General features: G+C 40.4%; 1 protein-coding gene across 3 annotated transcripts in view; it reads left to right on the top strand.

Annotated features, from left to right (window-relative positions):
• Window positions 1-317: 317 nt before the first annotated feature.
• Window positions 318-24,444, top strand: part of MND1 (meiotic nuclear divisions 1) — a 40,929-nt gene continuing 16,802 nt past the window's right edge. Inside the window, exons 1-7 of one of the 3 annotated variants that reach the window (XM_064712257.1) lie at window positions 411-433; window positions 1,650-1,736; window positions 2,479-2,544; window positions 3,346-3,403; window positions 5,012-5,160; window positions 22,148-22,222; window positions 24,038-24,152. In XM_064712257.1, coding sequence (XP_064568327.1) covers window positions 431-433; window positions 1,650-1,736; window positions 2,479-2,544; window positions 3,346-3,403; window positions 5,012-5,160; window positions 22,148-22,222; window positions 24,038-24,152 — 553 coding nt within the window. In that variant the 5' untranslated portion in view covers window positions 411-430. Of the gene's footprint in view, window positions 434-962; window positions 1,252-1,649; window positions 1,737-2,478; window positions 2,545-3,345; window positions 3,404-5,011; window positions 5,161-22,147; window positions 22,223-24,037; window positions 24,153-24,444 lie in introns of those variants that run through there. The other 2 variants (XM_064712258.1, XM_064712259.1) reach the window with 2 other exon arrangements.

Below are 24,444 nucleotides of genomic sequence, written 5' to 3'. Positions count from 1 at the left end.
TTTATTTTTCCACATCCCGTGGCTCCTGTGACAGGCCTTTCGTACAGTACAATACGTGTGGCGTTAGACCACGGTTATCATGTGCTTTCTGTTCCCTCAGTTCTATTCTACGGTAAAAAAAAAATAAACCAAAAAAACAAACCACAAAAACCCAACAAATAAAAACCCAAACCAAACGAACAAATAATAAAAAAAAAATTAAAAAGAGGCATCCACACAGCGGCCGAAAACACGGTGCCATGCACTGCCACTCCGTTCCCGCCGTGAGGGCGGTGAGGGCCGCGGGCCGGGCCGGGCCGGGCCGGGCGGGGCAGGGCGGGCGGCAGGCGGCGCTGCGCACGCGGCCTCGCGGCCTCCCTCCCTCCTTTCCTCCCGCCGGCCTCTTCCCGCCCGGTGGCGCCGGAATCAAACCGCGCCGCCCGCCCGCGACATGGTAAGCGGGGCCGCCCGCCCTCCGTCTCGCCCCGCTTTCCTTCCCAGGCGCCCGCGGTGATGGCGAGTGACGGTGCCCGCGCCTCGCTGTCCCCCCGCCCCGGTGGCTCTGAGGGGAGCGGGGCTCCCGCTCCGGGGAGGCTCCACGGTGCCGGTTCGGGGGGTGCAGGTCAGCACGGCGTGGGCCGTGCCTTTGGGTTGTTGAAGAGCGATGTAAACGAGCCGGCACCCGGAGGAGCGGCCATAGCTCCGTGGCTGTGGCTCGGGGTGGGCACGATGCCCGCTGCTTCCCCCGGAACACGGGAGCCCAGGTGTGGCCAGGCTGAGCCTGGGGAGGTGGGAGAGGGCAGAGCGCATCGCAGGTGCGCTCACAGCGCCGCATTCCTCCGTCTGCCCGCGGCAGCGAAAGGGATGCCCGTGGTATGGTTAATATTTGTGGTGGGGAACGCCTGCCAGTGAGGTGGGAATTAACGTGAAAGTCAGTAACCTCCACGGAGAGTGCTTTTGGCTTCGTTGCTTTGCTCTGTTTGCCGGAGTGGCCGTGTGACACTTGACGCCCGAGGGGCGTAGCTGCAAGCACGCGGCTCCAGCAGCTCCGCTTCCATTGCCGTCGTGCGCCTGCGGGTTTGGTTCCTGCTGCTGCTCCCGGCGTCTGCAGGGCTCTTGGAGAAAGCAGGAGGTGGAAGTTAAATCCGTCTGCTTTCTGTTCATGCACCTGCTTAAATGCTCACGGCAGCTTCAGGCTCATCCTGCAATATACTGACATCGCAGGAAGCAGCAGTGCTGACCTAGGGTATCGACAGCTGAAAGAGGAGAGAGGTGACCTAAAAAAATAATAATGGTGCTCTTTGTGACATATAATATTGAATTGCTTCTGTTCCTGTCTATGTATTACTGCAGCTGCATAAGCTTGCTTTTACATTTGTTTTTTAAAAGTAAATCAATCTGACCATTTTGCTTTTGGTGTTATGTTTTTATGTGCTGCCTGATTGTGTTCTTTCTAAAAAAGAAGCTGCTATTAAAAAGTAAAAATAGTGTTGACTCCTTTCTGTTGGAAACTTGGAAACATAACCATGTCTTTCGCAAAGTATCTTGTTATTACCAACTTCCACTGATTTATAGGTGACAATATGTTTGTTTGTTTGTTTTTTAAAATGAGACCTTTTTCTGGCAACATCCTATTTGGCCCTTTCCATCCCCCTTCCCCTTTTTTGTAGCTGCACACAGCGTATGAATCAGAGCGGGGCAAGGGGAAACTTCAGATTCCAATTGTGGCTGCTGCTTTTGGGTTGTTGAGGATTATGGTAAATGCTATTTAAAAAACTCCAATTCTCTGAGAAATATTTTACATCCTAATTTTATAAGAGGCATATCAAAATAGCACCTCTGAAAGTGACCAGAGGAGATTGTTTCTCAGTTTTGTGTTGTTGATAGCAGTTTGTGAATAGCCATTTCTGCCTTTTGCTTGTAGCTCAACCCAAGTTACTTGATGCTTGGTCACACAACCAGAGAGAAAAGAAATAAAAGCAGCATGGTTTTTAAAATGTGACCTTGAAATTATGAAGTTGGTTTGGGCCTTTGAAGAAGGGCATACCTCAAAATGCTCTTTAACTCCTTAAAAAAACCCTGAATGGCCTACAGCTCACACTACTGTATGCATACCACAAGATAGAAAGCAGTTTTAAAAAACCCTAAACCAAACAGAAGGTAATTTTTATCTTTGGAAGAGTTATTAAACATTTGTGTGAGTTTGGTATAAATACATATTTTGGGATTGGTATGTGTCAAGGAGCATTGAGGCTGGAGTGGGGTTGGGTTATGTGAATGGCTGGCTCCAAACTTAAAGGTAGGTCCCTCCATTTCATAGATGAGCTTAGTGTAGAGATTATTTGCAAAGGAGTGTATCTGAAAGCCTGGGTTTGGTGGTCAGGTACTTTAAAGGATGTCAGACATAACTTACAGATAAATAGATTTGAATTCTGAGCACATAGTAATTCTGATGACTGAATGTCTTGGTTAGTTTTTTTGTTATTTTCCCTGTTCTAGTCCAAGAAAAAAGGTCTGAGTTTTGAAGAGAAGAGGGCCCGCATGATGGAGATTTTTTTTGAAACAGTAAGTAACTTGAAATTGTCCTGCATTTACATTGATGGGAAAACAGGTCCTCAAAGAATCTTAACTGTGGGTGTAGCTGAACTCTTTATCCTGGCAGGCATTTCACTGATGCCCTGTGACATCAGGGTGAAAATTACAGGGCAAAACTTCATTTGTTTAACTTCTGATCAGGTGGCCATCCCCAGGGGAAGACAAGGAATAAAGAGGCACAGGTGATGTTAAATTCTTCATCTGCTACTTATGGACATCTTCTCATTTGAGTCTGTTACCATAAGAAGGGACAGCAGGCAATTAGGAAGTATCTCACTGCATTTTATAGGAAGAGAAAGAAATCTGAGCTTTAGAAAAACTGAGAGCAGAGTTGGGAAGGGTCCCTGGGGAGAGGAAACCTGGAGATCCAAAAGCTGACCTACAGTTGTGTTGGTGGCACATGTAATGCACCATGTTTTACTTTTTAGAAAAAATACTGTGACACTTGAGTACTGGAGCAATGTGGTGTCTCTGTGCTGACAGTCTAACCTGGGATTTAAGGGCTTTATAGTCTAATTTGAAATTAAATATGATGGCTTCAGATCACCAGAGGAAAGAGAAGGGCTTGTTACAATAATAGTTTTTTTCTTATTATTTAATTCTCAGAATGTTCCAGTTCTATTGAGGGATATGCAGGCTATTTCCCAAGCAAAACCAAAGCATACAATGTATTTCATACTTGCTTTTGTTGGCATTGATTTAGTGTAAAAAACACTCAGGCTTAGATGATGCTGTCATTTGGAACTGAAATGTCTTTTATGTTTTGCACAGAAAGATGTCTTCCAGTTGAAGGATCTAGAGAAGATTGCTCCAAAAGAAAAAGGGATTAGTAAGTGTTTATAAACTTTATTTCTCTTGAGCAAGAAATCATTTTTGAGATAAGTCCTGCAGTGTAAATTTTCCTGGCTACAATCTTAGGTTTGTGATTTTAATAATGGAAAATACAGCTAGAATGGGAGACTGGTCAGTGGCAGGGCTGTAGTGTTAAAAGTGACATGGGAGGGGGGCTTGCTTAGGCTCTGAGCTGTCTGACTTGCAGTGACTTTCAGTGTATGAAATCATTGCTTGCACTCAGGTATTAAATATCTGCCTGTAATATCACAAATGTTTAAAATCCTAGTCCAAATGTACATGGGTAGTGTGCTCTTGAGCTTTTCTCCTCCAGAAATGGCTGGACAGCTATAGATAGAAGGGGCTTGTCTTTTCTATAAAAGCCTTCCTGATGAGATCCATTAGTTTAGGATTAGGTCCAAGAGGATTTGTCTCTGCTCTTGGATTGTTTTGTATGTTCCTTATTCATTTTCCTTCTGTGCTCATTGACAGAAGGGAGCCAAAGCTTAATGTTTGTGTAGTTACCACTGTCCTTCTCCAGCTTACCTTGGTGGCACTGCAAGAGTAAATGAACTTGCTGAGAGAACTGCAGATGTGAATATCACAAAGCAGAGTTTTTCAGTTGTGTCAGCAGCTAACAGAGGCATTAATGGGCTTCTGAAGAGATGTGGTGCTCTCTTGGTTGGTATGTCAGTGCATGTGTTTGGTTGTAATTTGCAGTAAAATTGAGTTTAGAGTTTCTAAAGCCATTAACACCTTTTAATAGTCCAAATTCATCCTGTCTCTGCATATGAAGGCATTTAGCCACACAACCCATGCCCCAGTTTCTCTGAAAAGAAAAATTACTAACCTGCTCCCATCCTGACATCCAGCCTATAGCTTCCAAAAGATATGGGACCCCCTGTAATCTTGAAATTGGACATCAGGTACCAAAACCTGTGATTGAGCTCAAAAGTCTTTATATCTGGAACACCTGAGGGTAACATAACTACTTAGCTTTGTTGAACAGGTGCCAATTCAAAATGGTGAATTATACCACAGGTTTGAAAGGAAATGGTCAGTTGTGTTCAGAAATGTTGATGCTTGTGAGTGTAAATGATGTTTTGTATTGGAAGTGAATATCATTAAAATCAGAATCTGTCCTTCCTGACTCTGTAGACAGATGGTTTAGTGCCTCTGCTGCTGTGAGATGTATGCTGCTGCATACATTCCATTACAAAGTGAAACATAATTACACTCTCAGTCAAGAAACTTAAGTTAATCCAAGTTAGAATGAAGACTGCAGGACAACTTCTCAGGAGCCTCTCATGGATTTATTATGGTATTGTAGTGTAACATGCATGTGTTTTGTGCAATACTTCTGAGCAGTGTTCTGCAAACATCTGGTAGCAGATGTGCAGAATAGCAGCATTTAGGAGCAAACTGCTGGTTTCAGAGAGATTCATCCCTTCAAGTGAAGTTTTGAGCATGTTGTCCTTGAGAAATCTTCCAGCTAGCTGACACTGGAGGACAATACAGATGATTGTAGATGGTACTTTGTGGTATTCATAATTCTCCATAGTCCAGCTGCTATGCAGTTCTGATTTGACATTTTTGCTTTTATTAGCCTCAATGTCAGTGAAAGAGATTCTGCAGAGCCTTGTTGATGATGGCATGGTGGACGCTGATAGAATTGGAACTTCCAATTATTTCTGGGCTTTCCCAAGTAAAGCTCTTCATGCCAGGAAGCGTAAATTGGAGGAGTTAGAGTCTCAGGTAAATCTGTTCTATGAAAAATACTGTTTATCTGAATGGGTTTGCTTTTTCTTGTACCCCCTTGTCATTTTTGTTTATATCTCTCACGTATACAAATGTACATGTCACACACAGAGATTTTACTGTAGGAATTTTCTGTCACTCATAGTGGGGCATTGTCATTATCTTATGTTACCTCAGGAAAACTGGAGGTTCTTATTGGAGCTTGAGAAAACTTCTTGTCTACTTGCTGCTGAAAGCATGCTAGTCATGATGCAAGGCATCATTTAAGGACTCAGAGGTAGCATGCTTTTGTGTCTTTTCTATAAGTAGGCTATCATGAGGTAATCAAAGTGATGCCAGCTGGAATGCATAACCTGAGTAGATGAGGCAATGGTTTCTACTTAGGCCATTGTGTTTTCATCTGCTTTTATTGGTGGCCTAATTTGTGAGCATTTCTGTAATCCCATACTGCACTTTTAGCAGGAGAAAAGAGCAAATTGGTCATGAATCACAGAATCAAGGAATGGTTGGGGTTAGAAGGGACCTCTGGAGATCTAGTCCAATTTCCTGCTAAAGCAGGTTCACCTGGAGCAGGTTGCACATGATAATGTGCAGGTGGATCTGGAGTATCTCCAGAAAAGGGTCAATGACCTCCCTGGGCAGTCTGTTCCAGTGCTCTGTCACCCTCAAAGGAAAGAAGTTTTTTCTCTTACTTATATAAATCTTTGTGTTTGTGCCAGTTGCCCCTTGTCTTTTTGCTGGCCCTCACTGTAAAGAGTGTGGCTCCATCCTCTGGACACCTGCCCTTAAGGTATTTGTATTGATAAGGTCCCCTGTCTTCTGTGAAATCATCTCTTCAGGCTGCACTGGTGCAGCTCCCTCAGCCTTTCCTCACAAGAGAGATATTCCAGTCCCTCCTTGTCTCCATAGCCCTCTGCCTGACCCTCTCCAGGAGCTGCTTGTCTTTCTTGAGCTGAGCACCCCAGAGCAGGGCAGAGCACGCTGAGGAGGCCTCGCCAGGGCAGGGGACAGGGGCAGGAGAGGCTCCTCTTCAGAGGAGCAGGGCATCTTTCATTGCAACATTGCTCTTCTGTGCATCTGGTTCTCTCCTACTTTTTGGGAACTGTCTTTCTTTCTGCTTCTAATGGGAGTGGGAAAGCATCTATTCATCAGTTTATTTGCAATGGGAGTATATGGTAACAAGATGAACAAATGAGCTTTTTGAGACCATGTGGTGTGATTGTACTGCAGCACTGCCAACTCTTCCTGTGATTATTCAGCATTATGTTCTTTCTTCAAAGAATAATTTGAATTAATGCAGATTTACTGGTAGCATCTGAACATTTTTACAGCCATTATTTTCTTCAGGCATAGCTCTGAATGAATCTCAGGCATTGCTGTCTTATGTACAGTGTTGTCAACTTCAGCTGTTTCTTTGTATTTATACAGTTATATCAAAATAATCAAAAGAAAAATGCTTTTTTTCCCCATCTTGAATTGAAAAGGGAGTTTGACTTAGCTGAATATGGTTTTACTGTTTTCAGGCATGGACTTAACCTGGCACAACTGGACTTACATTAATTTTTATAGACTGGTAGTAACAATGTACTGGCTCTTATTCCAGTGGAGTTTCATTTGTCTGAAACAGATTAGTTTAACTCTGCACTGAGTTGGAACTGAACTTCCTAGTAAAATTACTCAACTTATTAGTACATTCACAGTAGTTTTAGACAAGGCTGCTTACTCTGCCAGCACATGAATTGCCAACTGAAAAACTGAACAAATGCATTCCAAAACTCTTCCTTTGTTCACCAAACTCCCTGGTGCCACTGTTTTGTCGAATGCAAATGATTTGCTCTTGGATCCTTTTTGTTGTTGCTCATGCTCCATATTATAGCCAAGTAGCTGAAAGGAGGAGTTGTATTTGTTGTCCTTGCCCTTGGGCCTAGTCCCATTGTGAATTTTGAACATAATTGGTCAAGCAGGTCTCTGGCATACCCTGATGAATATCTATCTTCCTTGGAATGTCTTGCAGAATCTGCCTAATGTGCTCCATGGTAAATACCCAGGAATTGCCTACAAAAATATGCTGAACTGCTTTAAATGTACTTTCACTTAAACATATCTATTATTATGAAAGTGTAATAGGCATGTAGTTATTGACTTGTGATGCTATTTCTATGTTCTGATATGAACAATTCTGCAATACAAAACTGTTCCAGAAATAGTTTTATTACCAGAACCTTACTTGCAAACCAAGCCCTGCCCCTGACATTTGGGCTTGTTGGTATGAGAGCTCTCTTTAGATGATGGTGTGAGTTCTTCAAAAGTACTTCTCTTCATTACCTTGCTTTTCTGATGAGACTGGAAATGTTTCAGCATTTCAGAGAAAAGCATTTTCACTAGCTGAAAGTGACTTCTCTGTTGACACAGTGGAAAGGTGGCATTTTCAATGAAAAGCTCTCTGAACATTTTTACAAGATGATAACAGGTTCTGTCTGTGAGTTCAAATTAGCTCTTTTGGTGTTTGAACTCTTCTTGATGTGCACACATACAGATTTTCTTAAGGACTTCTAAATCTAGTCACTGACTATCACAAAGCTTCTTGTCAGAACATACAAAGCAGAGGAAAAGAGTCAGCTATTGTACCATTTCTGTTGCATGTTGCTTGTCTTTGATCATTACCATACAGAGCTTGTGGCATGCTGAGAGATGTGTTTGCTCTCTGTCTTGTCCACATTGATTGTTAGCTGCATGAGTCGGTCTCTTTGTGGAGCAGTTAAAAGCCAGAATCAGGCTGCCTTACTTAAAGCATCTTTCAAAACCCAGCAGTTCAGTTCATGCTGCAATTAAGGCTTTTTCCCAGGAGGCATTATCTTTGTTTCCTGAGGGCATGGGTAAATAGTCAAGGGAAAGGAGGGATCCCAAGTGCTAAATTGTCATTTGGAAATAATGTGGAAGAACAGAACAGTCTGCTTCATGATGTAAATTCCCCTACTAATTCACAGCACTGAGGCTTATGTTTGACAAGTTGGGCCTGCTGCAGGACCTTTTGCCTGCATGTGTTGGTACTTCAGAATGTTACAGCCAGGTTGCTCATAGCATTCTGCATTTTACAGAACTTGAGATTGTGGTAGGCTGTTTAAGGAGCTGTTCTTGAAACTTTTTTTTGTTTCAGATTTTTTAGTGATTATTAAGCCACATCCCATCTTGGAGATGCAGAAGCAAAGAAGTCTGGCTTGGTATTCATAATGAAGATCAAGCCAGTTTTGTCTGGATGTTTTAAGCTGCACTTCACAGGGGTGCTGTATACACCAGACTTTTTCCAGGGAGGATTCATTGCATGATCAGTGTGCAGAGATACCACAGTTAAAAACAATGCTAAAGTTTCTTTTGACAGCTTCCCTGCCTGATCCCATCTTTTGGCTTGCTTTTGTGGAGGCAGGTTTTTGGAGAGGGACACTAATCCCTGACTTACATATGAGGCAGATCTTGTGCTGATCTAATTAGTATCTTGGTGGTGCCCTCTAACCCCAAGTTACTGCTTGGGCCTCTTCCTGTTTTTCTGAAAAGCAAGGATAGCAAATATCTTTAGTTTGTGTAGCATCTGCTAGAACTATTTCCTCCAATAGCTCCCACAGTGAGAATTGCTAAGTAGGTCCCTTTGGATTTTGTATTGATTTGTTTTGCAATGGTGTGGTTGCTCCTAAAGGTTTGTGCCTTCTGTCAGGTGCTTATTCTTCACCTCTTGGTTATGCTTATGCATCTGTGAAGAAGACCACTGAAAAAGTGAAATATGTTGGAAGCTGCATTTTGGGGAGATGGGTTTATACACACATTTGGTTTGTTTGCATGTGGAAGTTGCATTTGCTTAGGTTGGGTACAGGTGTGAGGTGGTGAAAGAAGAGCAAAGGTGTGGACTGAGAAATAATGTTTTAACAATGTTTATAAGTGGAGAAAATTTTAAGCCTTGCTTGTAAAGGGAACTTTTGAAGCTTTACTGGGGGATTAGTCTTCCTTCCCTAAGAAAAGGTGAAATGATGTGGTCTTCTTATAATATTTTTCTGTCTGTTGGATTTAGAAGCCTGGAGTTACCTATGATCAGTTATAGTTTGACAAAACAAGATGTTTATTCTTGGTATAACAGTTGTGACTGAGGAAAAGAGAAATCTTTCTGATGTAGCCTTAGTATAAACAGATTAAGCTTAGATTTTCTTTCATTTTTTCATCTGTGTCTTGGGCAAAACACTTGAGTCTGACCTGAAATACCAAGCACTTCAAAGATGCTGTGTTTGTTAGTGTAACTATTGACAGTACTATTAGCACTGTGTAGCGTGGGAAAACAATTAGTTGGTTTCTTTCCTCAGTGTGGTGGTGCTCATTTCACTGTTCCATTTAAAACTGTTCATTTTACTGTGTTGTTATTTGTCTGATTTCTTATGGTGTTGCTCTCTTGTGGGTTAATCTTTTGTGTTCTGAGGCTTTTGCAAGGGAAAGTTTAACAGCCAAAACTGTTGGAGCTGCTCTTCCAGCTAAGAGCAAAATGGTGTCACCTTGAGCTGCAACGGAGATGGAGCAGAATGTTTTTAGAGCAGGATACAGGATGGACATTTTGTGCTGTTCCCTGTGCTTGCTTCAACATACTCATGACCAAGAGACTTGAGAGTTGCTGGCAGTGTTTTTCTCCCACTAAGCCTTGCATTGGACCACTGTTAGTTAAGGTAGAAAAGATTAGTTGATGTTTCATTCCTTAAATCCCTGCCCTAGGGCTGGTAAAAGGAGGGATTTTCACTTCCCATGACTCATATGTTGAACCAAGGAGAGAATTTGCACTGGGTACATCCTGACTCACGTTTCCCAGCTAGTTTGGAAAAAAAAAAAAAAAACCAAGAAAAACCCCAACAAACCCCACCTCCCAGCCAGGAATGAACTTGTTGAAATCAAGTGACTTCATATGTATTAAATTGTTTGTACTAATGAGCATTGAAATATGAAAAGTGAAAGAATTTATTTTAGTTAAAAAAAAAATGAAGGGAATGCTGTATTAGGAAATGCTTATGTTAGGAAAGCACATTGTTTGAAAATGGTTAATGGAAAAAAATATTCATATTGTGAGTAATCTGGCTTGAAGCCTCCTGAAGATATCTGACAACATAAGTAAAAGAACAGAACCTTGTTTATTTAGAATGCACACAAAAAAATTTTGAGTTTTAACCATCAGAAAGTTCTTTCAAGATGCAGCTTGGTCTGTTTCTATCCTTTTAGATATATTTTTCCTCCTTAAATACTGTGACTGGAAAGTTGCTGAATAAGTCTGCTTGAGACCACTGACCGAAGCTCAGGAAACTTCTGCTGTCCTCATTGCTCCAGTGTGAGCAGCCTCCTCCTTCATCCTATTGACTCAGTTGTTGGGGTATTTCCACATGGTTTGGAGGTTGATCCTGGACTGCAGTTAAGTACAAGTGCTCAGCAGTGGCTGGCTAGAAGTAACCAATCCTGAACTGAGGCACAAATCCCTGGAGATGACAGATTGCAGTGAGGAGTAGCAAGCCTGATGGTGCTTGAAGTTGGGTGATGCTGCTGTAGACACTGGACAAGTTTTGTGTCCCAGATGGAGCTTTGCATCAGCAGGGAAAGCCTGTGGGACCCAGTTCTGTGGAGCAACTTTTGGCATTGCTTTGTAGAAATGTCCTCAGCAGATGGTGCAGCATCAGCTCTCAGCGGAGCTGCTCACACACCTCGGGTCACTATTGCAGTTTTCAGCCTTTGATAGTTCTGAATGCAGGGGGGTCTCACTGATTTGGGTTTTTTTGCCTCTCAGCAGTGATGAGCTATTCCTAGAGGTACATGTGCAACACCTTTGGAATCCATGGCTTAATGCTTTCAATAGAACAGTTTATTTTTGCGGTGTAATATTTTCACATTATCCATTGCAAAGCTGTATTCAGTGTGTTTTTAAAAATTCTTTGTCTATTTATTGAAAAAAAAGGACTTGTGGGCATAAAATGTCTTAGGGTTTATCATGATCTGAAGCTTTGCTGTAATACATTTAAAAGCTTAGCACTATCTTTTTCATATATATTTTATTAATTTTAGGTAGTAGATAGTATGGTTAAAGAATTGTCCTCTAAACCAGAAAAGTACCTTTGCAGAACCAGAAGTCAGAACTAATGTGTGTGACTTATGCTAGGAATTACTTATTTAGACATTTTTCTCATTTAGTAATTTAGACATATGGGTGCTTACAATTTAATTTTATTAGGTTGCAGAAATTGCAATAAATTGTTCCTTTCCAGGAAAAGTAAAATTGTGATGGCTGAAGAGGTCATTCTTTTAATGCCATTATAAGGCCTTGAGCAGTGTGGTCTAGTGGAATCTGTCCCTGCCCATGGCAGAGGTAGTTGGGACTGGATGGTCTTTAAGATCCCTTCCAACCCTTACCATTCTATTGCTCTGTAATATGTAGGCAGGATCCCAGTGTGCTGACTAAGCTGTTAGAATAGTCTTCCCATATGCATGCTAGGCCTCCTTTTTTCCCCTCTTATTTGATGATCTGTCATTTAGCTTTCTACTTAGTTAGTTAGTTAGTTAGTAAGTTATTCTTCCTTGGATTTTCCTGACCATTTTGATAGTCTGCAGCCCCAGTGAGCTGGGTGATTCCATTCTGTGCTGGCTCACTTTTTTTTATTTCTCTTGCATAGTAATTACTCTCCCAACCGAGACAATTTGTGACCCTTCCCATGTTCAGCCTTCTGGCTTTCACTGACCTGTACATTTTATTGGAACTGAAGGACTAGACTCATAAAGAAATGGCCTATTGCAGAGCTGGTATGGTGTGACCATCCAGGGGGAGCTGTAGCAATAAGGGCAAGAGGCTGAGAATTTGCATAATTTAAACATTGTCAATATGTTGATTACATCTATGCCAATTTGTTCATTGATCCTGTAAGGCTTATTCCCTGTATTAGTCCCCTGGAAAATGCTAATAAAATTTTATTTGAATAGTCCACAATTTTTGTTACTTCTGCATCTTGGGCTTGAATAATGGTGATATCTTAAAATGATTGTGCATTTACTGTGTCCTAAAATGTCCATCAGAGAACTCTTCTAATGCTGTAGCTTATTAGAGCCTTCTGGAATTATGTTTTATGGCATTCTACAAAGCCCTGGAGGGTATGCTTAGTTACTGCTGTCACGGCAGATTTCTAAAAATACAGTCCTCTGGAGGCTTCTGTTGGAATTAAGCAACTTCATTATTTGGTGTTCATTAGTTGAATTTCATGCTTTTCTTTTTACTGTTAATATATAACTAACTTGATGGCAACTGTGAAGTGTAGGTTTTCCTTTCCTTGCTTTTTGATGAGCATAAGGTAAAATTGACATGATTTAAGAGCAATTGTTTTTAAAACTGTCTCTGTAATAAAATTTTTAAAAATTTCTTAAAATTTTTATGTAGGTTTGAAGGAAGATTCCTGCTACATTAAAGAGGATATAAAGGTATTTATTCTGATATAGTGCAGGAAGACCACTAGGTTTTTCAAACAGGATTGTGTGTGACACTGAATTTTTTAAGTAATATCATTAAGCAGTTTACCTTTTTGAAGAGGTTTGCTAGCTGGCTCCATTCCTGGCACTGCATTGAAATTGTTAATCTGAAATGAAAAGAAACTGGAAGTAAAAACAGGGCTGTCACTGTAGAAGCCCAGTCAGGTCTGGCAGAGACACAGCCCTGCACATCTCCCTGTGCCCCATGGTCAGCATGGTGGGTGGGAATGGCCATTCAGCAGATCAGCGGATAACCAGCATCCCAAGAAACTTGAAAGGCTTAAATGTTCTGTGCTGTCTGGAAATTTGCCTGCACTGTAAGGCCAGAAGCTTCCAGCCTAATGATAGGCAGCCAATACTACTTTCAAAGCTGGATTTGATGGAGACACTGAATTGTAGTCCTATTTAATGTAAACTTTGACTTTCACCTTAAAATCTTTTCATTCAATTAATATAGCATATTTTATTTTAGAAAATGAACATGCATGCAAAAATGAGCTACCAGCAAGCAATTATAGAAGTCTCACTTCATAGAATTTTCCTCTTCTGAAAGGAATAAAATTAAAGAAAAACTAAACAAAAAACCCAGAGTATAAGACCAAAATGTATTAAGTTATTTTGATGCAGGGAGGCTTTAGAGGAAAAGGTCTTTCTTGTCACAGCCAAACAGCTCATTATTTTTGAACACATGGAAAGACTCTTCTTTGTATGAAGAATTGGAGGTGACTGGGTGATCTGTCTAAGCATTATTTTAAAATGACAAAATTGGCATAAAGAGTTAGTATGTAAAACTGCTGTCAAAACTCTGAAGTTTGATAGATGTATTTTACTAAGGTTTATTATTTTACTGATAATATCTCAGTGTAGAATTTGGGCATTTCTAGAAGTTTGTGGAATAAAGTTTGATTTTGTTTCTAAAGTCTTTAAGCAGAATGAGAGCTTGGGGATTATTGCATGAATATTGTGTTTTAACTTGTGCCTTTCTCTACATAGTCCCTGAAGGCATTGTCAGTGTATGGTCCAGCTGCTTCAGATAGCAATCTTTAAAAACCCTTCAGGGAAAAATTGAAACTTCTCTTCATCCTCTCCCTTTCTTTCCAAGGGAAAATATCTTTCTATGTTCTTCCTGCCTTGAACAGGCCTATTAACCTACCTTGGACTTTGTAGGTTTATTAAATACCCTAATGTTCAGTAACAAGCATATTCTTCATGTCCAGGTATGAAAATTTTCTGTAGTTCTGTCAGTCATGTGAATATCTTTTGAAGTTCTTTCAGCTTTCCTTATTAGATTTCTTGCATTTGTGAAACAGTGTTGAATGAGGTGTTTCAGCTGTTTTTTGTTGGTTTGGGGTTTTTTAGGTTGATTGGGGCGTACTTGATATTTGTATCTGAGTAGACAGCCATCTGTCCCTCAGGTCGTGCCAATTATACCAACTCTGAAAGCAGCCACAGAAATGCAGTTCTTTCATTGAGCCTGCACAACTGTTTCTTTCACCTTTTGTCTTTTAAGGAGGTTGGCCTCGAGCAGTTAGTTTTTGTTGCATAACCACTACTTATCAAATGGTGTTGCAAATGAATGAAGCAAAAACAAAAGCTCTTGGCAAGACATTTTGTCTAAATTAACTTAATTATTATGGCAAATCTAAAAAGATGGAAAATAATTGCATTAAAATACTTTTAATGTAGAGGGACTTGCTGTATGGTAATACTTTTAAAATAATTGCAGGTAACAATATCAGGTTTGTACATTTGAACCCTCATGTGGATGAGTGAAGGTTCCTATGGAGGGGGAATTTCTCATTTGTTTCTTCTGAATATCCCACATTACATTTTATTTGCCAGAAAAAAACCAAATACTCATATTCAACATGGCCTGAGAACAGAGCCATGCCTAATTTACTGTATGATATTTCAGCTTACTCTCATCTGATAGCATGTTAAGTAAATCAGGATTATAGACCTAAATTTTATCTTGAAATGTAAAATGAATTGTGTTTGTGGGAGGGGCAAGTAAATCAGTTTTTCCCACATGGATACTCTAGCAAAACATAGAAATACTGCTTGTAAGTGCAGAGATCTAACTTAAGAATTGCTAGTTTTTGAGAGTCTTTATAGTGCTTTGTCAAATAGTTGTATGGAGAGTCAGGTATTTTTTCAGTTTAGTCCCCTGCAAAAAACCCTTCACTTAGCATTACTGTCAGATACTTTTTTTTAATCACTGACAAATTTATAGTGCTAAACTTAAAAATTCACACTTGTTATCTCTTCAGTCCTTCTTAAAAAAGACAGAACTTACACATTGGCAGGATTAATACTATGATGTTTTGGAGCAAGTGTTATTTACTTAAAATAATCAATGTACTATCCTTTCATTTAATAGCAAATATGATGTGTTATGGGGGAGAGGGAATGTATTCAGCTCTTAGTGAGCATGATGAGGGAGTCAAGAGCTTATGGGTCAGGATAAAAGAGCAGAGTGGAAAGAGTGACCCTGTTGTGGGAATGTGCTGCAGGCTGCCTGATGAAGAGGAGGAGAGGGATGAGGCTTCTACAGGCAATTAGCAGCAAGTCTCACAGTCACAGGCCATGGTTCTTGTGGGGAACTTTTAAGCCCTGTGACATCTGCTGGAGAAGCTGTACAGCAATACTCAATCAGTCCAGGAGGCTCCTGGAAAGCACTGACAGTAACTTCCTGCCACAGATGGTGGAGGATCCCACAAGGAATGGTGTGCTGCCTGACCTCATAGTAACCAACAAGGAAGTCTTGTTGGGATGTGAAGGTTGGGGGCAGCCTTGGCTGTAGTGACCACAAGATTGTAGAGTTCAGTGTTGGATGAAGAGGTAGCAGGACAGCAAGCAAGATGATGACCATGGACTTTAGGTGAACTCACTTTAGCCTCTTTAGGGATATTCTTGGAAGAATCCCATGGGAACCAGGCTCTGCAGGGAAGAGCAGGCCAGGAGAGTTTGTTGATGATCAAGGCTCCTTTCCTCCAAGCTTGAGAATGATGCATCCTAATGAGAAAGAGTCAGGCCAAGGGCACCAGAAACAAACCACCATAAATGAATAAAGAACTGCTGTCATTACTCAAGCAAAAGCAAAAAGTTACCAGGAAACAGAAGCAAGGCCAGGCCACTTGGAGTGAGTATTGAGAGGTGGTCAGGAGAAGTGGAAATGAAACTTGAAAGGCTAAGTCCCATCTAAAATGACATCTGGCCACCTTCTGAAATTCAACAGGGACAAATGCAGGGTCCCACACTCAGGGAGAAAAAACAGCATGCATCAGGCTAGGGGCTGGCCTGCTGGAAGGCAACTCAGCAGAGAAGGACCCAGAGAACTTGGTGGACAGCAGGCTGTCCCTGAGCCAGCTGTGTGCTGTGAGCCAGCCTAGGTGGCCAAGAAGGCCAGTGGTTTCCTGGGAGTGCATTAGAAAAAGCAGGTTGAGGGAAGTGATACTGTCCCTCTGCTCAGTCCTGGTGAGGCTACATTTGAAGTTCTGTGTCCAGTTCTGTGTTCCACAGTAGAAGAGAGACATGGAGCTCCTGGAGGCATCCAGTGAAGAGCTACTAAGTTGGTTGAGGGTCTGAGAATCTCTCCTATGAGGAAATGCTGCAGGAGCCAGGCTTGTTCAGCCTCAAGAAGAGGTGACTGACAGGAGACCTCCTAAATGTGTGTAACCATCAAAAGGGTGGCTATCAAGAGGATGGATTGAGGCTCTTTTTGGTGGTGCAAAGCAACAGGACAAGAGGCACTGGGCAGAAACTGAGGCACAGGAAGTTCTACCTGAAAGGAGGAATAAGCTCACTCACTGTACAGGTGACCAAGCAGCAGCACAGGTTGCCCAGAGGGGTTGTGGAGTCTCCACCACTGGAGATATTCAAGAACGATTTGGACACAATCCTGTACAGTGTGCTCTAGGCCAACCCTGCTTGAACAGGGACATTGGACCAGATGACACTGTGGTCCCTTCCAACATGACCAATTATGTGATCCTTTTTCTCCAGAAAATCAAGTTTATTCCCTATTCTCTCCCAAGTTTTTGAATTGAGTCTTTCAAAGATTGCATTAAAATTCTTCTTATGGTAAAACTTATATCATGCATAAAGAGAAGAGAGTTCTTGAACATTTTTCCAATATACCTATATTTCAGTATTTAAAAACAAAATTTTTATGAATACAGAAATGTGGTGGGCCCTAACTCTTCCATTCTTTTTTTTTGACAGTCTGTTTTCCTTCCATTTTATGATGTCCTCTTGCTGAAAAAAATCTTCTTTCTTCTTCAGTTTGAGTTAAAAATTCTTACTTGATCTTGCTTTATCTTTACTCTTGCTCTTACTTCCATTTCCTGAACTGTTGCAGAGTCCTAGTTGCTCTTTCTATTTCCCACCAAATATAAATCACTACTTCATGTTGCGGAAATGACTTGGAGTGGCTCAGGGTAAGACCTTGCATGCTGCTTTCTCTTCCTTTCACAAATGTCAAAAGTTAAGGAGAAAAGTAGATCTCGGTTGTATTTATGTAGCGAGTGTATGTTTGCTGTTTGTGCCTCATGAGAGTTTAATGGGATATTTATCACATCCTTCACTGAGGCCCCAGTGGAGCTGGTGGCTGCTCCTGCTCTAGTTCAGTTCCCTGGGTGGGTTATAGGGAGAAATGGCATCTCATGAGTGATATGGGACATCCCGGGATCAGAGCAGAGGCCACAGTACTGCAGGTCACGGGAGGGCTCTCCATGATTAGCTGGCTGCAAAGTTTGCTTACATGTATTTGGAAACTCTGGGAAGCGTGGATTTGGGACTGTATGTAAAAGGAGTAGCTGTATGCTTGCTTAGTGTACTTAAGAAAGCAGTTCTGCATGTCATTGTTCTTTGGCTGTTGATCTTTGTATTTTTCCTCTCTATATATTATTAGTCTGTTTTTAGCTTCAGTTGTTTCTATCTTTCTTTAAAATCTAGAGGAATGCTTTGAAGTACTTTCTTTCCATACCTTCTGTCAATTCTACTTAAGGTTTTCAGGTTGGTTTTCCCATAGAAAAGAAATACACCTATCTACTGCTTAATGTTACCCTAAACCTCTTGAACTGTTTTCGTTTAACCAAAAGACAACTAGCCTTGCCTTTAGCCTGAAACAAGGCACAGTGAGCTTCAAACCTAAAGCAAATAACTTTACAAGTTAGAAATGATTAAAAAATTGATGTCTTTAATTCTTCTGTAGTGCCACAGTGAGTGGAGCTCACAAGAGCAGTAGTTTTGAATATCATTTTTGGTTGAGTGTTTGGCCGAAAGAAAACCCAAACAGATGATTTTTCTTTTTCAGACCATAATGACAGTGAGTTAACAGCTGTGAGCACTCTTGGTGGTTAGCATGTGAGACCTTGGCTTGATTCTTGGCCAGTGAACATGCTCAGGGGCTGGGTTTGCATGGCTTATACTGGGTTTGTAGATATTTTAATATACTGGTGAGACAAGCTACATGTTTGTGGGATACTGGTGGTTAGAGTGGTTAAAAACAGGGAATCAGATGGCACAGGACCAACAAAAACTTTTGCTGGAGAAAAAAAAAAAAAGTAGTTTTTTATTCTAGAATAGAGGTTTATCAGGCAGGTTTTGAGAAAGACTGGAACTGAAACCTGCTGCCTTTGTTCGTTGGGGTTAAACATTCCTCTTCTAAATGCACATCAGTGGCTTGCTGAAGGGGAGCCCTGCTATTAATGTGTTCATACTAGATTATAAATGATGTGAGTATGTCTAATCTGTGTTATTTGATACAAACCAGACCCCAAGTTCCCTGATGGAACTAGTGCTATCACCAGCACACAGCACTTTGCACACCCAAACTGCTGCACACGTCTGGCTAAACATTGTGATACCTTTGCAGAGTAGGAAATATCATCCCTTTGAGTGATTTTTCCCTTTTGGGATTTTGGTGGGCACTTGGGATTGTATCAGTGTCTAAGGCTAGTGGCCATTTAATTGATCATACTGGTCTGTAAACTAAAGAAATTGTTCCCCAACTCTCCTGTTTTATAGATGCTAGTTACTTTCTTCATTAAACTGTCTTCTTGCAGGCTCCCACTGTGTTTTGAAAACATGAAAATGCTCTTGTGGAGAACATTTTTAACTTCTTAATGTTGAATTATTTAGTCTCCTCTCCTTTTTCTTTCCCCTAGATAATGTTTTTGCTGCTTTCTTGCATCTTGCTTAATCATATGCTGATTCAGAGCAGTCAGATAGGAGACATGAAACTTTGTAGTGGAGTAGAATCTCTCTGTACTTCTTTTCCACAGCTGGTCTGTTACACTTGTGGCAGAAGGTTGTTCCAGTGTCAGCCCAGACATGTCTCTCAAGAAACATAGAGGGCACACAGTATCTTTATCTCTGGACTGGTCTCTCTGCTTTTGGCAGGAAATAGATTTCTCAGAGTGGTTAATGTTCCTTGAGAAATTGTTTGCCAGTTCCCCTGGAAAGTTGCTCCAAGGATTGAAATATTCCATTTGCTACTGTGCTTCTTTGCAATCAGGCTTTTCTACAGCTGGTGAGTGGGAAAGTAAGTCACTGTATTTGTCCAGATGTGGTTGTCTGCTATCATACATACACAATGTTTGCATATTCTGCTTTTTTTTTTTTCCTTTTAATGCCCTATAAACTGTCATTTGCCATTTGCACTTGCCTTTCAATTAAGTATTGTATCATGTGTATCCTTCCTTCCTCTGACTCCTTTATCCTTGCTTCTTTCCTTCTTTCATTATGGTTATTTTCAGCTGTGTTCCCACCTCTCCATCCAGGCCTTTCTGCTTCTCTCATAGTCATAGATTCTTTGTACAAACCCTGGCCATCTGTTCCTCACCCTTTGAATCCTTCCCCTCTGATAGGGTTTTTTCTATATCTTGCCTCCTTCTGCTCTTCCTTTCTGTATCCTCAGATTTATTTGTTATAGAGGATAACTACCATGACTTCAAAATAATGCATAAAGAGCTGAAGTGTCAATTTATTTAATATTTTTTTTGTTAAGTGTAATAATAATTAAAGAATAATTTAAAAATCAGAAAATACCTGAGCAATTAAAATCAGTGAGTTAAGAAGGTAATATTTTAAATAAAATTATGTAAAAATCATCTTTGCTTTTAGGCAAAGGAAGGTCTTCTAACCTCATGGCACAGTAACCTTGCATGTTGTATACGACAGAATCTAAGAAATTCCTTTATCTCCCATAGTTTGTCATTAGTGTTTCTTGCATTAGTAAATGATGTGGCATACAGAGGAACAAGAAAATGATAAGATGCCTCATTGGGTGCTTCCATGCTGTAAACTGGCTTTTATGATTTGCACTCCTTGAGAGCTCCTCCTGAACATCCATTTTAGAGAAAGCAGAAACATTCCTTTAGAACTTAATGAGTATGAAAAAAAAACCAGAGAAAGTGGCATCTTTATGACCTCTCTTGCAGAGAGCATTGGCTTCTTTGCACTTGCAGTATAAGGGTCTAGGTAAGCTCCTTGGCTTCTCTGTGTCCTCTGTGGGTTTTGCTCCAGAGAAATCCTGCCTTCAGAGATGCCAAATGACTTGCTCTGGGGTTTGTGTTCCCTGGACTTAGTGCACTACTGCAAACTGCATCTAAGTACTGACCCCCTGCTGAACTGTGTACCTCTGTTTGTATGGCATCATGTGGGGACTAACACACCTGCTCTTGTAAGAATTTTGTGGAAAGCCTGGAAGGAGTACTCTTTGACTATCCACCAAAATTAAGATGTTGGTCTACTTCAAGCCACATAGTGAAACCCTTGCTGCCTCTGTGGTTTCTTGCGCTGAGAGCAGCAAATAAACAGCTGGACGTATTTTTCCTCAAATTATGTCTTACCATTAGTATAATTCCTATATAAATTGAAGAAAACTAAACCATTCTTTTAGAAAGGAGACTTTTTGTCTGTATGCATGCTCACACATGCATGAACACAGAGTAATTATTTTTTTAAATCAAGCTGTGAAAGAAACCACTAAACCCAGTGAGCTGCAGTTGGGCTGTATCCTTATCTTTATGGACCACCAGTATGGAGTTTCTTTTTACTGTTATGACTGATCTTCAAGACGTGGCAGTAAGCTCTGCCTGATATTTATCATACATTTACATTTAGTATTCTGAAAATACGGACCAAACATTAGTTTAAATTGAAATTGAGAAGTGATTATACCTCCAAAGGAGTGCAGTTTGTGTTGCATGTATGTATTTATATCAGCTGCACAATTTTAGTGATACGGTTAAATTATCAAGGCTGAAGATTGCAGGAAATATCTGGAAATGCTTTTGCACTCAGTGGGATCCTCAGTGAGAAGGGGAATGTAGAAGTGGAGGACTCATGTGGGGGATCTTGGGGTAGAGCAGAGTAAAAGCTGAGCTCTGGCAGCTGTTCTTTTCACAGTTACTGTGATATAGTGGTATACTGATTGGTGCTTTCGTTTTAAAACTAAAACAAAGGGTACTCAAAAAGCAATTTATTGTTTCTTTTTTTCCTCTTTTGTGTTGGTTTCAATGCAGTAACTGTTTTTTATTAGAATTTTTTTTTCGTTCTTGTTCATCTCATTTAATATTTTAAGGTGCTTTGTCTGATGCTGAGTATGGTGTCCCTGAGGGTCGAGTCATAGTCCTGCTCAGCTTAAGAGTTTGCAAAGTATCTCTGGAAAACTGCCAACTGAACTGGAAAGGCCTGGTTCAAGATGGGTGGCAGGTTAATGGAGAGAGCTCTCTCTTGGCAAATTGTTTCTCCTGATGTAACAGAAAAATGGAAGTATTATTCACACCAGCCCTGTGAGATTGCTCTGCCTTGGGCTTGAAGGAAGGGATCTCTGTGAGCTCTTACAGTGCAAGGGCCACACAGTAAAAGGGGGCTACAGCTTTGCATGCCTTTGGACAGAGGCTTCTGTTCATCAGCATGTAAAAGGGATTGGGGCTGTGCCGGTGGCAGACCGCACTTTGGGAACACCGGTATCCACAGCTGGGCAGGTGGAGCTGCTGCAGCTTTTGTCACTGCTTCCTTGAATTGGGACAGCTGGAAAAGGACCCAAGGAAATCATCAGATCCAAAGCCTCCATGTTAGGGGGTCCTTTACATAGAGATGCCAGATTATGGTATGAAATAGGATTTTAGTCCCATGCTGAACATGCAGTATATAACAAGATTATGTGCCACAGGAATAAATATTTCTTATAGTTGAAGTTGTTTCCTGTAATTTCTTCTCTGTGGGTCGGAGCCTCAGATTTATATTTGGGCACTTTTGTATTTATTTTGTCTTTATTTTTATTACATAAGTTACATATGTATTTTAAAATTTTATTATTTTTAAACACATGTATTTTAAAAAGCTATATTCACTTGTTTATTTAAATACATTAATATTAATGCATGTTTTATAGCTGTGTTTAATGTTACTGGAAAAGTTTTATTTTGTTCTTTGTTTTCTTTATTAGCTTGCTGAAAGCAGTCAGAAAAAAGAGGCTTTAGAAAAAAGCATCGAGAAATCAAAAATTGGACGTGAAGATACTGTAAGTTGCTTTGGGGGGAATGTAATCCTACAAGGAAATAATGCTACGAGTATGTACTTCTTGTAAATACTAATGTAGTACTTCTAGGTGTTTTCAGATATAAAAGTATCTTAAAATTTGAACTACCCAGAGGCCTGTACCAGAGTTGCCAATGGGTGCTGAACTGCCAAATCTGGTAACTACAAACTTCGATGTTGGTTTGGGTTTTTTTCAAATTATTTGTAATATAGTTTCCTAAATTACTGTTCTGAGCAGTAATGTAAGCCCAGTGCTCTTTGCTGCTGAAGCTGTTAACACTGAAAAAATATATCTAGGCTTGCTGTTTGTCATAACCAACATATTAGTTAGAAATACTTTGTATGGTATTCTAGGTTGCTGACTTGCTCTGAGATGCTCAGTCTAAAGTGATTTAAACCTCCAATAAACATGCATAGCCAGAAGCTTTCAGGAGGAATTGAATTTTGTAGGAAAGTGCCAAATCTTCAAATCCGAACTGTTTTGTAGAAACACTCTAGGTTTTCCCTATGTATGTTTCATTTATCTAGTAGGAATAGAGTGAACCTTACCATCAAACTCTGCTAATGTTGCAGTTCCACAAATTCAATTAAAACCTGCTTTTTAGCAGTGTCTTTAATGGGAATTCTTTATTCATTCATTCACAATGCACTGTAATCAGGAATCACAGGCAGGTTTCTCACATAATTGTGCTTGTCATGTTTCCAAACTGTTTCAGCCTTGGGCTTCTCCAGCATGTGACCTGCCCTACAGACAGCTATTGGTCTGGAAATCCTGTTCTGGCTGATGTTTCCAACATTTTCATTCCTGATTATACATCAAGAAGAAGTCCTAAAAAATCTAGATTGCAATGTAGGTCTCCAAGCATCTCACCTCCATACCTCAGCATCTGGAAACTTTTCATTTCCATACTGCATTTTCAGAACATGCTGAATCCAGACTGTTGGCAAAAGCCCTGGGAAATATGGAAGTTTGGGGGGGAAAAACTCAACAACTGTAAACAAAATCCCAAATCCACAAAGACCTCAGACTGTTGGGTTACCATGGAGATTGCCATTGGTAAAATTTCGATCGCTTACAAACTCATGCAGTCTGGCTCTTCTAGGCTGCCCTAGCTTGAGTTATTTGAATATCAGCCAGTTCCAGTGTTTGTAGCTACAGACTGAATTAGAGCTATGTGCTGAGCTGGCTGTGGGAGAGCTCATGTGGAGTCAGTGTCTGCAGATTCTTACTGATCGATAGAATCTTTGAGGTCAGTATTGTGTACAATCTTAGCAAAGACTACCATGTCATAAATGCATGAATTTATTTTTGAGACCATTGCTCTTAAAGGGTGTGCAAAAGAAAAGACAAATTCAGAGGGTGTTCATACACAGCATCTCAATTTGTGGAAGGGTGGATGGTAGGTTTTTCTGTAATGCCGTCTTTCATTACGAGACTAGCACTCTTAAATACTGCTTAACCTTTAAGCCAAATAATTAAGAGATCTCTTTGGAGTTTGTTAAACCATTGTTAAACAATGGTTTAAAGGTAGTAGAAAATTGTTCTTTTATCGATACATTTTGGCCTTAACTTTTTTTCCTTCCAGCTGGTATTCAGTATCATTTAATATCTCTGAGAATTCTATGTAATAAAATAAAATGCTCAAGTAGTTCATAGACATAGACATAGAAAGCAGTAGTGAAAGCAGCTTTTAAATTTTAATTGTATATTTTTATTTTTAAAAAAACTTTGGGTGATAATTACTGTTTTTAATAATTGGAGGTTTTTTTTATCTCCCAACATCCTTTGAATGCTCAGGCGGATCGTGCAGCTCTGCTGAAGGAACTTGCTGCCCTTCGGCAGAAGAAAGAGCAGCTAAAGACAGAAATAGACAAATACAGGGAATGTGATCCAGATGTGGTTGAAGAGATGCGTAAGTTGTGCATTGTTTCAAGTGATCCTTTGCCTGAAAAGTTCTGCACTTCTTTGGCCTAAAATCTGGTATTCAGAAGTTAGTCAAAGAATAACTGCTTTTCTTTTTAAAGCTGAGCAGTACAAAACAGGTGCACTGACCATTTCTTTTCATGTTCTGTTCTGTTATACATGAGGAAGTTCATTGATGCTTACTCTGCCACCACCTGAGCAGTTGAGAAACAATCCTATAATTGAAATACTCTGATGCTTTAGAATTAACATCAGGGTCATCCTTTCCAGAACCATGTTAA

The sequence above is a fragment of the Zonotrichia leucophrys genome, chromosome 4 (assembly GCF_028769735.1).
Source record: "Zonotrichia leucophrys gambelii isolate GWCS_2022_RI chromosome 4, RI_Zleu_2.0, whole genome shotgun sequence".
In the NCBI taxonomy this organism is placed as follows: Eukaryota; Metazoa; Chordata; class Aves; order Passeriformes; family Passerellidae; genus Zonotrichia; species Zonotrichia leucophrys.
The sequence above is the reverse complement of the archived record's forward strand: the minus strand, read 5'-3'. Positions and strand labels throughout refer to the sequence as shown.